The sequence below is a fragment of the Pinus tabuliformis genome, chromosome 9 (assembly GCF_031772625.1).
Source record: "Pinus tabuliformis cultivar Carrire ecotype Pingquan chromosome 9, CPIR1, whole genome shotgun sequence".
NCBI classification, from domain to species: domain Eukaryota; kingdom Viridiplantae; phylum Streptophyta; class Pinopsida; order Pinales; family Pinaceae; genus Pinus; species Pinus tabuliformis.
Window position 1 is genome coordinate 1,630,162,474 of NC_142307.1, and position 13,876 is coordinate 1,630,176,349.

Genomic DNA, 13,876 nt, shown 5'->3' on the forward strand with positions numbered 1-13,876 from the left:
GACTCCAGAACATCTCTCACATGGATCGACTTGTATTTTGAGTGAAGATTGAACGAGATTGAAGACCCCGGATCTATTTTCATCCATTCGTACTGCGATATATATTCAGGAAAATAAATACATCAAATGTACATCCTTGCTGCATAGAAAATCATCCAATCTAAGGGATGATGGCTCTACCAGAATCATCAGTCTACACTCAGACGATTGTCTGTCTCATGTACATGAAAATGAATTTATAAAGTTGAGCATGGGAATGCCCGCCTCAGCTAGATCATGAAAATATTATGAAGATAATGTATTGTATTGTATCTTATTATAGGTCTCCTTCCAGCTTGAAAGAACTTCGGATCCTCATGATAAAGCATTTCACCCGACATCAAAAAATTAACGACCTCATGCTTTAGGGGTCAACTGTTATAGACATTTTTGGGCACTGCAACCCAAATCATGAAATGTCCATAAACTAAGGGCTCCTAAGTCCCTAAAGATGTTGTTCTAGCCCCTAAAAGAACAAGGTCAACTGATTACATCTTCTCCCAGAAGTTCTCCATGAAAAACTACTCATAATTGGTCAAAACCGGGCCATTTAACCTACTCCATAAGCAATGTGCGTTGCATCTCACCTGAACACACATAGTAGGTGCGTTGCATTTCAAAAAGCCCTTCTATGGGGTGCGATGGGCGAGAAGGGACAAATGGCAGGGTCAATCCGCAAGGTGGAGAAGCATGGAATCTTCTAGAAAATTCTCATGTGACACTTGCCTCTCAGAATTCGACCAAGGATGAGTAAGAGATCATCAATCTCCAAGTGGAATCAAGAACTATCAGAGAGAAGACACTAATCAAATATCAAAAGCTGACTCACCTCCCTTGCAAACATCTATATATGGATCCCTCATCCCAGAGATCCAGAGGCTGGAATTTTGTATCTTGTAAGGAACTGCTGCTAGTTTCTGGGTGCAATATCATAGTGTTGGGTGATCTAAGTTTGTCATGAGGTGAAGAAGGGCTTCTTGCTGAGAGGATGATGCTGGGTCAGAACAATTGGTTGTAACTCTCTTGGCTCTTTCTTGATTATCAATAAAGCTATTCAAGTTTTCCTCCATACTCTTGTGTGATTTATGTTTTATGCATTTGTATGGTCAATTTACATCTGATCCTAAATTGTTTATGATAATAGATCTATGTTCTCGTATAGTGTTATGCTGCTTTGATTCTACAGGTACTCTGTGAAGCTGGGTATACAAGAAAGCAAGTAGCAAAGGACTATCAGAGGAGAGAGGAATCGAACAAGGAACCAAGCGCAAGAGAGAGGTTGGTCTCTTTTATTCTTCTCTCATCTATCTCTCATAAAGGAAAATGAAAGTAGTTTTACTTTGTTTGTTTCTAAGGTAGCTACCAACCTTAGTGGGATTAGCAGCTCTACATAGACACTTTTCCCGGTAACACTATTGGTTCAATTTTTCAAACTTGTGAGTAAGGGGGGAATGTTAGAGTGTTAGTCCTACAAATAACAAAGTTTGAAATCATGAGTTGTAGACATTATCTTTATGAGGTGTCATCATGATCCACTTATTTTCCAGTGTGGTCTAGATCAAGATCGAGAAGATCTAGAAAGTGCATTGATATATTATAAATTCTGATTTGGAGATCAATACAAAATAAATGATAGCTATTAAGCCTTTTTTGCCAATATGCTTGCTTATCTCACCCATGTTAACTAGTTCAATTACTTAAACTTGTTTTTGAGTGAGGGAATGTTAGAGTCTAAATCTCTAGATATACACAAAGCTCGTGACCATGAGTTGTAGACCTTATCTTTATGAGGTGTCATCATGATCCACTCAATTGTTAGTCTCATTTAAATCTACATCTAAAAGATCTACAAAGTTAAGTTATTTAAATTCAAATCTTGGAAATCAATACAAAATAACAAACATGCATTAAGCCATTTCTCATCTTGTCCCATATTTATTTTTAACATAAATTAAAAAAAAACAACAAAATCATATCATTAAATAAATATTTAAAAAAAATGAAAAATAATAACATACAAAATTTACCATTAAAATCAAAATATTGTGTATGAAGTGATATTTGCATATAAAGTCACATATTTATAAAATTATATATTAAATATTTCTTATATTTCTTTTTTTTCTAAAAACAATTCTATATAAAATATTTTTTTTTTTAAAAACAATAATATGTTTTTTAATTTATGTATTAGTTTTATTTTTATTTTAAAATAAAAAATTTATAATTTAAATTTATTTTTATTTTTATTTTTTTTATTGTAAATATTTTATAATCATAATGATAATGATAATGATTTCTCTTTATTAAAATTGATATAATTTATTGAATTTAGAATAGATAAATGATTATTTTAAATTAAAAAAAAAAAAATATGTTAAAAAAATTTGAAAAAAGTTTTTGAGTATCATTATTATTTTACTTAGTTAAAAAGTCAAAACTATTTATAATATGACAAATATTTTGAAAAATATATAATTTTGAAAATCATTATCATTAGAAATTTCCATTATAATTAATCATTATCATTGTAAAAAATATTAAATTAAAAAAATAATAATAATTTAATAATTTAATTTCCAAATTACATATAAAATTTATTTATTTGTAAAATAAAAATTTTATGGATAATTTGGATATTAAAATTTAAAATGGTTTACATATTTTACTAGTTTAAATTTTAACATATATTTTGTAAAAATACAAATATAATCTTATCTATTAAATTAATAAAATTGAATAAATTTATACTTTCAATATTAACTAAATCATACCTAATAAAAAATAATAAATTTTATTATAAAAGATTATGTTGTAAGAGTGGAAAATTTTATCATAATTTTTGAGTTAAACTAATAGTGATGATAGCTATGTTATGCTGGCTCATTTTTATTATTCAAAGAAAACCATACTCTTTGAAATGACCACTTTGTAGTTTGTAAGAAAGTTGTGTTTCACTCTCACCAAACTTCTTTAGCTCTTAAACTTTTAACCTGTTTCTTTGAATCCAAAAAAAAACTCTTAACCTGTTATAGGTGCGCTGAACAAACAAGGCCTTGCTCTTTCTTGATTATCAATAAAGCTATTCAAGTTTTCCTCCATACTCTTGTGTGATTTATGTTTTATGCATTTGTATGGGCAATTTACATCTGATCATGAATTGTTTATGATAATAGATCTATGTTCTCATATAGTGTTATGCTGCTTTGATTCTACAAGTACTCTGTGAAGCTGGGTATACAAGAAAGCAAGTAGCAAAGAACTATCAGAAGAGACAGGAATCGAACAAGGAACCAAGCGCAAGACAGAGGTTGGTCTCTTTTATTCTTCTCTCATCTATCTCTCATACAGGAAAATGAAAGTAGTTTTACTTTGTTTTTTTCTAAGGTAGCTACCAACCTTAGTGGGATTAGCAGCTCTGCATAGAAACTTTTCCCGGTAACAAAATGGCGACTCCACTTGGGAGCGAGTAGATTGTTTGTTTATCTACATTTGTTTACTTTATAAACTTACAGACGGAGCCTAAAGTCAAGCCAGCTAGCCTTCGAACTACACTTGCTTTGCATGTGCAAAGTAGATCAACGCTGCTTCAGTTAATCTCCGAGTTTTATTTATGAATTAAACAATTGATTTACAAGCTCTCTAATTGCCCTTGTGGTGGCTCTAGTAACCTCCTTAGATCTACCCCTGTAATTGATTTATTGATTACCACTTGCTTGGCCAAAATCCCTTAACTGAACTGCAAATTGTGACCCGGAACCCAATCAAAGTCTCGTCCCAGGTCCAGTGCACTGTCTGTTATGTGAACTTCAAATGCAGCGCACTTCCCGAGTGTAGTAGGTGCGTTGCATTTTAGTTTCACTGTGTTATAGGTGCGCTGAACAAACAAGGCCTTGTTCCTAAATTTTGGTTTCTGTGTTCATTCTTTTCAGTTCTATTCATGAGTTTTGCTGCCAGTAGTCAGTACACCTCTGTTTGAAACCCCCTTCCTTGCTGTTATTCCGCCTCCATTGTGCAAAGAACTGTAAATGTTTTTATGTATTTTTTGAGTCATTATCAGTTCTCTTTTGCAAAGAAGTAGCGTAATTGAACTGTCGTTTCTTGATTTGAAAGTGTCGCAAGTGTCGTTTTCAGTCATAGAAGAGAATCTGATTGTTCTTGGCAGTCGATTACATTGTTTCTCCTGCATTTGATCTAAATTAGTAGTTTTTTCAAGTGTCGAAAGCAAGTTTTCATTTCCAAATCGCAAAGTGTCGTCATTGTCTTCATTTTGATTTTGAAAGGAAGCTTGTTAGTAATTTTTGCTTTGAAAAATAATTCAGATTTGCGCATTAGCTTTCTTTTTATCATTCACATATTAAGAAGGCTGAAAACAAATACATGCATGTGCATTTGCATTTAGACTGTTTGATTGGTTTTATTTAGGACAGTGCATATAGTGTGTGCTCTTTGCTCCTTGTTGAAAGAATACTGTCTTTCTTTCCTTAGTAGCTAGGATTTTCATTGCACAAAGAAGATAAAATGATTGTTAGTCATGTTAGATTGCATTTTAGGAATTGTATATATACATCACGTGGTGACCCTGAAAGGAAAATTTCTTAAGCAAGATCAACTATAAAATAAATTTAATGAATCTAACAACTCTTTGGAACCTAACGCACAACATCTAGAAGTCTAGGCTAGAGACGTATTTCGGCATCGTAAATCTTGGTAACTGTTGTTTTCACTGTTGGTTGGGTGATTCCTCCACTTTGAGACGATAAGTGCCAGTACGGACTTGTGCTCCCACGTACCGTTGAGTATATTTTGGGAGACCACAATAGGCTTAATCCTTTATCCATAGGAAGCTGTGTCTGCCGCCCTATCGATCGCAATGCACTGAACACAACATTCGGGAAGATTAATTGTCGTACCGTAAAACGTATTCTACAGTTTTGCGATTGATTTGGTAATCCCTCTGTCTATACTGCCAGAGCAGTCCCTTTCGTTCCTTTTCAGACTCCTTAACGGAAAAGGTCCATCTAAGCACTTGTCACTTCAGGCTCATTAAAAATCGAAGGCGACTAGAGTCATCTTTTTTTTTTCTCGACTCTTAAAAATTGAAAAACCAAGTTGTTTCAAAGCGTCTAAAAATTTATTTTAAGCGGAATAAGAAGAAGAAGGAGCCAAAGGTGAAAAGGGACAACCAAGCATCGTTTAACAAAAATCCACACACTGCACTGACCAGGGCTAAATCGCCATGTGTCATTTGCAAGGGAGACCACTTTCACCGAGATTGTCCTTACATTCCTCGGATCTTAACCGACTGGTCTCCCCATTTGCACAATCCGGTGTCGTCAACCTCTGATCATCATGTTGAAAGTACACTATCAACTAGTGAAAGTGAAGCCTCTGGACAAAAAGGAAAATATAAATTTCCTTGTAAACTGTGCGAAGGCAATCATGTCGTCCACCATTGTCCCTTCTTAGACGAGGCTAAAAGATTTTTGGACGATCGTCCAATTTCACCGTTACGACTTCCTCCTGGATATAAAAAGCTCTTGTCGAGTCCGTCACTAGTTGAAAATCCGGCTGACACGCCCTTGTGGTCGGCCGAAGCGTCTATCATTGAATTTAAACCATATGAATCCATGCCAGATGAAGTCAAAAGGTTGAGATGGTAGTTGACTCGGTCTTGCCTTCAGAGGTTCCATCTTCATATGATACGGTCAACGAAGAGAACAAGGATGACACCGTCCAAATTCTTTTCGTAAACACAGACTCCGATGAACATGGGGGCAATCTACCCATTCCTTTACCGCAGGAAGGAAGTTCGTCAGAGTCGTACTCGGCCGTCTATTCGGTCCCACCTCCAAGAAACCTGGTTGTTTCCTTTGATTGGAATCAGCTAGGCAGACCCCGTTTACCGGCCAGTGTACCATTTCGAATTATTACTCAAATATATAGAATGGTCATGGCCAGTAGCATCATAGATAAAGGGGCTTCTGTGAGTATCCTTTCCTCGACTGCTTGAAAAGCGCTTGGTTCGCCATCGCTTTTTCCTGAAATGAGAAATCTAATAGGCTTTGACAAAGGAGCGAGTCGATCGTTAGGGATCCTTCCCAATGTGCCCATAACATTGAGGGGGAAAACCGTTCATATGAATGTAATGTTAGTCCAAGGACCCCTGGATTATAATCTACTCCTTGGACGAGACTATATTTATTGCATGGGGGCCATTGTCTCATCACTCTTTAGAGTAATGTGTTTTTCGCACGAAGGAAGAGTGGTCAAGCTCGTAGACCAGCTTTCGTTTCTCGGTTCACACATAGCGAATAGTCATACACCATCCCTAAATGGTCTTTTCACACAAGGAATGTCTCATCAATCCCCAGTCCGTCCACCTGATGAACGCAAGTGATTTGGGGGACATGACTGAAACCCAGGGGGCATGCACCCTGGCCTGCTTCTACAGGAAAACTTTAGGTATAGGGTAAGTTTCCGCGAAGGATATATGACTAGTCTAACACTCCCATCCGTGCTGGAAAAGGGGGTTAGACTGGAATATGATTCCCTAGTCAAAGTTATGTGAGTGGACACCTTTGTCTATTTCGGTAGACATCGCCGAAGAAGTGTTTTGCGTGAGGTATGGATAAAATAATCTTTGCTAACCTGGAAATTTTCACTGTACCTGGGGGCATGCAAACCTTTTGGCATGAGAGTGAAGAGTGACCATTTATTTTTTAAATTTTTAGGAACTCTAACCCTCTAAACTCGTAGGATTGGTCGTTTCCTAACTTGCATAAAGAAAGGATGCGGAGAAAAGATTTGTGAAATGCAAGCTCCATAAAAATGGCATCTTAGATGAGACATCCTTATTATACGACTGGATCGAGCAGTTTTAACGCGGACTTCAAGCTCATTAAAAGATAAACATAAGCAATGAGAAAGTGTTTCTCCCAACGTTTAAGCTCATTTTAAAATAAAAAATTAACAAATTTCCGGTAAATAACCATCGTAAATGCAGTACTTCAGCCTTTGAAGCCTTGGTCGTGTTCTCATCATCACCTCCACTCTGTATTGGCCGATCATTCACCTCCACTTGATTGTTTACCCCTTTCAAGGAACATCTGAGAAGAGTGATCCTGTTAGCCATCCTTGTAACACTGCCGTGATTGGAAAATTCCAAACCTTACCTGGAATCAGCTGCTACCCGAATTTATCACTCGTTCCTCAAAAACAAGTCTCCTTTAAGCTCTTTTCAACTGACTCATAAAATATGAAAAGATTGCCAAGCCATTGGCCTCTCCAGCTCGTTAAAGTGACTGGAAGTGCTATCCCTCCTTTAGATTTTAATCTTTTTGGACTTGAGGGATTATTACACAAAAATATCGAGCCCTTGTTTTATTCGGCTCGTTAAAAGTACCGAAAATTCATCCCTTCTGTATTATTTTATACTTTTTCGAACTTAAAGGATTAGATGACAAAAAAGGATTTCTGGAGTTTCCTTTACATTCCTTTTCAGACTCTCTAAAATTGAAAAGGAGTTATCTTTGTCGCTAAACTCGTTAAAAACCTAATAGCGACAAACTTGTCCATAACAGACAAGATCGAGTTTCACTATCGCTAGACTCATTAAAACATAGCGATGGGTTTGCCCGAAGGGCAAATTATAGAACAAGCATATGCTATTCTCCTCAAGCTTGACAAAAATAAAGAGGTACTGGTCAGAAATGACTGGGGAAAATTGGGAAGAAAACTTGAAGAAACTTTGTTGGTAGCAAGTCGCTCTTGAACATGACACTTTCACTCCACATCCTAGTCGGGTTGGGTTGTTCCATTCACTGGTCAAATCACCATGGTTCCATCACACCATCCATATTTGGGGTTAATGCTACCAATCCATCATGTTAGTGTCGCGGAGATGTTCAAGAGAAGTCGCTCAGAGAATTCACCTATGTCTCGCCCACTATAATACATTTTCGCTCCATTCTTTCATGACCGCCACCCTGAACCATATATCACCAGATTGTTTTCACCTCCATTAAAATCATTTGCTCCGTTCCGTGTCATTGATGTGGGATTCATTAAGGCCCTCCTATGACGGATTGCTTCTTGTCGACATCAACTCATTCTCCAAGAAGTCGATCTAGGAACAAACCTTTCAGTACTTTGAAGCTTGCATGCCTCAATGGCAAGTTTCTCACTTCCGGCGATAGGTTTACATCAATCGCCTTTGACCGAAAGATTTTGCGTGGTGTTCGACGCCAAGTCCTTTATTCACACCACGTGAATTGTACTGTAGTACCTTGAGGGTCATCATCATTATCGGTGATTCCTCTCGCGCCTGTTAACAGCTTACATCATTGGATGGTAATCGAGCGATGTCTTTCCATGTTCGACTCCAGAACATGTCTCACATGGATCGACTTGTACTTTGAGTGAAGATCGAATGAGATTGAAGACCCCAAATCTAGTTTCATCCATCCGAGCTGCGATATATATTCAGGAAAATAAAGACATCAAATGTACATCCTTGCTGCACAGATAATCATCCAATCTAAGGGATGATGGCTCTATCAGAATCATCAGTCTACACTCAGACGATTGTCTATCTCATGTACATGAAAATGAATTTATAAAGCTGAGCATCGGAATGCCTGCCTCAGCTAGATCATGAAAATATTATGAAGATAATGTATTGTATTGTATCTTATTACAGGTCTCCTTCCAGCTTGAAAGAACTTCGGATCCTCATGATAAAACATTTCACCCGACATCAAAAAATTAACGAACTCATGCTTTAGGGGGCAACTGTTATAGACATTTTTGTGCACTGCAACCCCAATCATGAAATGTCCATAAACTAAGGGCTCCTAAGTCCCTGAAGATGTTGTTCTAGCCCCTAAAAGAACAAGTTCAACTGATTACATCTTCTCCCAGACGTTCTCCATGAAAAACTACTCAGAATTGGTCAAAACTGGACCATTTCACCTGCTCCATAGGCAAAGTGCGTTGCATCTCACCTGAATACACACAGTAGGTGCATTGCATTTCAAAAAGCCCTTCTGTGGGGTGCGATGGGCGAGAAGGGACAAATGGGAGGGTCAATCCGCAAGGTGGAGAAGCATGGAATCTTCGAGAAACTTCTCCTGTGACACTTGCCTCTCAGAATTCGACCAAGGATGAGTAAGAGCTCATCAATCTCCAAGTGGAATTAAGAACTATCAGAGAGAAGACACTGATCAAATCTCAAAAGCTGACTCACCTCCCTAGCAAACATCTATATATGGATCCCTCATCCCAGAGATCCAGAAGCTGGAATTTTGTATCCTGTAAGGAAGTGCTGCTAGTTTCTGGATGCAATATCATAGTTTTGGGTGATCTAAGTTTGTCATGAGGTGAAGAAGGGCTTCTTGCTAAGAGGATGATGCTGGGTCAGAACAATTGGTTGTAACTCTCTTGGATCTTTCTTGATTATCAATAAATCTATTCATGTTTTCCTCCATACTCTTGTGTGATTTATGTTTTATGCATTTGTATGGTCAATTTACCTCTGATCCTGAATTGTTTATGATAATAGATCTATGTTCTCGTATAATGTTATGATGCTTTGATTCTACAGGTACTCTGTGAAGGTGGGTATACAAGAAAGCAAGTAGCAAAGGACTATCAGAAGAGAGAGGAATCGAACAAGGAACCAAGCGTAAGACAGAGGTTGGTCTCTTTTATTCTTCTCTGATCTATCTCTCATAAAGGAAAACGAAAGTAGTTTTACTTTGTTTGTTTCTGAGGTAGCTACCAACCTTAGTGGGATTAGCAGCTCTGCATAGACACTTTTCCCGGTAACACTATTGGTTCAATTTTTCAAACTTGTGAGTAAGGGGGGAATGTTAGAGTGTTAGTCCTACAAAATAACAAAGTTTGAAATCATGAGTTGTAGACATTATCTTTATGAGGTGTCATCATGGTCCACTTATTTTCCAGCGTGGTCTAGATCAAGATCGAGAAGATCTAGAAAGTGCATTGATATATTATAAATTCTAATTTGGAGATCAATACAAAATAACATATAGGTATTAAGCCTTTTTTTCCAATATGCTTGCTTATCTCACCCATGTTAACTAGTTCAATTACTTAAACTTGTTTTTGAGTGAGGGAATGTTAGAGTCTAAATCTCTAGACATACACAAAGCTCGTGACCATGAGTTGTAGACCTTATCTTTATGAGGTGTCATCACGATCCACTCAATTGTTAGTCTCATTTAAATCTACATCTAAAAGATCTACAAAGTTAAGTTATTATAAATTCAAATCTTGGAAATCAATACAAAATAACAAACCTGCATTAAGCCATTTCTCATCTTGTCCCATATTTATTTTTAACCTAAATTAAAAAAAAAACAACAAAATCATATAATTAAATAAATATTTAAAAAAAATGAAAAATAATAACATACAAAATTTACCATTAAAATCAAAATATTATGTATGAAGTGATATTTGCATATAAAGTCACATATTTATAAATTTATAAATTTAATATTTCTTATAGTTCTTTTTATTTTAAAAACAATTCTATATAAAATATTTTTTATTTTAAAAACAATAATATGTTTTTTAATTTAAGTATTAGTTTTATTTTTATTTTAAAATAAAAAATTTATAATTTAAATTTATTTTTTATTTTTATTTTTTATTGTAAATATTTTATAATGATAATGATAATGATTTCTCTTTATTAAAATTGATATAATTTATTGAATTTAGAATAGATAAATGATTATTTTAAATTAAAAAAAAAATGTATGTTAAAAAAATTTGAAAAAAGTTTTTGAGTATCATTATTATTTTAGTTAGTTAAAAAGTCAAAACTATTTATAATATGATAAATATTTTGAAAAATATATAATTTTGAAAATCGTTATCATTAGAAATTTCCATTATAATTAATCATTATTATTGTAAAAAAAATTAAATTAAAAAAATAATAATAATTTAATAATTTAATTTCCAAATTACATATTTGTAAAATAAAAAATTTATGGATAATTTGGATATTAAAATTTCAAATGGTTTACATATTTTACTAGTTTAAATTTTAACATATATTTTTTAAAAATACAAATATAATCTTATCTATTAAATTAATAAAATTGAATAAATTTATACTTTCAAATATTAACTAAATCATGAATAATAAAAAATAATAAATTTTATTATAAAAGATTATTTTGTAAGAGTGGAAAATTTTATCATAATTTATGAGTTAAAATAATAATGATAATAGCTATTTTATACTGGCTCATTTTTATTATTCAAAGAAAACCATACTCTTTGGAATGACCAATGTGTAGTGTGTAAGAAAGCCGTGTTTCACTCTCACCAAACTTCTTTAGCTCTTAAACTTTTAACCTGTTTCTTTGAATCCAAAAAAATAACTCTTAACCTGTTTTCTTTGAATCCAAAAAAAACGAACTCTTAATAAATCAAAGACTCCTCAAATCCTTACTCAACATGGTGCACCCTATTATTTGTTTACGGATTATAATTATATATATATACAGAGACCAATAGGATAACAAAGTGGAACTGTTTAAATGACACTCGTTTTTATTAAAGCCCAGAAGCACACCAAAGTGGAACTGTGGAAATGATGTTATTTTCTCAGCGCAAGCTAACACCAAACGAAATAGAGACAAAGTATCGCTGGGCCCTAGGGCCTCATTTATTAAGGAGCTAACAGAGGCGATAAAAGAGAGAAATAAAGCAGGTATGAAACGTATAATAATAACTAATCAGTACGAAATGTTGTGTTAAATCGGAGAACAGCATTCTCGCCAGAAGCGGATTCCGTTGTACAAACTACATAGCCACGAGCAAACCTGAATTGGCCTGTTCCTCCCACCACGGCATACTCACGCTCAGGCCGATCGAACTCCTCGATTCCTTGAATCTGTAGAGTGCTGCCGTTATACTCCATATTCTGGAAGGTGATCGTGAAAACCATTAAAAAGTCCATCCCAGTATGGGGATTCGTATTAATGTAACTTCCTTGCGCCCGACCCAGAAAGTTGGAGCCCTCAGAGTCGGTGACTTGTGGCTGTTTGGTGATAGGGTCGCTCATTATTACTACGGTTCCAAATTTTCCCGGGGCAGAAGAAGAGCCATTCAATCCTGCAACTGGGAACGAGGTCACGTTGCCTCCCGTCAAATTATCGTGCATGTAGAAAACCATATTCCTCTCACTTATCTCCGCAGCAACCTGCACTAAGACGATGATGAGGGTGGCCGTGGCCATTGCTGGGAACAAAACCCCAGAACCCATCGAACTCTACTGGAAGCTCTTACAAATAGCGCGGTCTGTATTTGTGTAAAGAGATAATATATCGCTAATGATTAAATAGCTCGCAGAAACCATAAACGACAATTTCCAGATTCTAAATTCAGGATGATCTCTGCGCGCAATATCGACCTCCGCGTCAAGATGCTCTTCTTTTGTTTCATATGCACCGACACAGTTCTGGGTTGTGATTGGGATGACGAGTGGGTTGGTATTATGAATAATGAGTAGCAAACAGTCGCTATTGTGTTTAGCTTGTGACGATAAATGGTGTTGCATGGTATGATCCGCTGTCGTATGCAACACCATTTATCAAGGTCTGCATTTTCTACAAGACATGATGTTGTATGTATGGATTCTTTCCATATGAACTCTTAGACCTTGTATAAATGGTTTGCTTCTTGTTTTCATAGTAGTGGGTAAGATTTTATATTTAAAAAGCTGTGGTTGGACTATACAACTTTGAGATAAAAATAATAATTTATTTTGCATCCATATCCATATCCAGAAATTTATGGATATGTGCAAAATTTCCAACAAAATACTATTAGGTTCCATCCAATTCCTCATACTTAAGAGCTTGCAGGTATGGTGCTTAAGAAACTATCCAAGTAAAAATATATTTTTTTTGACTGGCAGGTAAAAAAAAAAAACCTTAATTTCAATCATGAATATGACTGGAATTACATTCTTTAGATACAGATGGGGTGTGTATTCATGAACCAAAGAAGACCAATAACTATGTATTTGTGAGGGATCATGTTTTTGCAGTGTAATATTCCTTTTTTAGATATGGTCAAAGTGGACGGAATGTGCCCATGGTATCCTCCCATGGTATTTGCCTTCATTTTTCTAGGGAAATCAATAAAATAAAAGTTTCTAGAGATTCCATCAAGCCTATAAAAGGGAATAGGAGCTAAGCATTTCATCATCCTGAACCTATCTATCTAATTGTGTTTGGTTGAGAACTTGGCGTGGCCAATTCTAGTTTGATCCCGCTCAGCAAAATCCCGTGGGTATGATTTGTCTATCATGGATCCACGATTGTGCTTAGTGTCTTGATTTCTCTTTTGATGGGCAGCCTTGCATGCCATTCGCAAGGGTTTATATGTTATCAATCCGGCATGTATTATTTGAAGTAGTTAATTAAATAAGTGGTTGCATTTTCCTTCTAGATCCCTTTGTGTTCAATGTTTGCTCGATGAATTTTTAATTAGAACACTCAAGTGTGCCAAGTTTATTAGAATTTATGTTGTTAGGGATCTTATAGGGAGAGCTCCATGACTATGCCGTTGTTTGCAAAATTTTAAAGCACTATTGTTGAAGATCATACAAGGGTCAAAAAAATCTTTTAGAATTAACTCTCATAGGCTTTCAAACTATCCTAACAAGTGTAAAGAAAAACATAAAGAGTGCCATCCATAGAAGTTGTGAAGAGAAAATAAAAATAAAAAACATGAGGTTGGATGCTCAGTAAAATTTAAGATGCTGAAGTCTTTGTAACGGTGATGATAA

General features: G+C 35.3%; 1 protein-coding gene across 1 annotated transcript; it reads right to left on the reverse strand.

Moving 5' to 3' along the window:
- Positions 1-11,605: 11,605 nt before the first annotated feature.
- LOC149155077 (dirigent protein 11-like) lies at positions 11,606-12,410 on the reverse strand. Its single transcript, XM_089440602.1, has one exon. The coding sequence runs from the start codon at positions 12,344-12,346 to the stop codon at positions 11,813-11,815; it is 534 nt and encodes a 177-aa protein (XP_089296728.1). The 5' UTR covers positions 12,347-12,410; the 3' UTR covers positions 11,606-11,812.
- Positions 12,411-13,876: the final 1,466 nt, after the last annotated feature.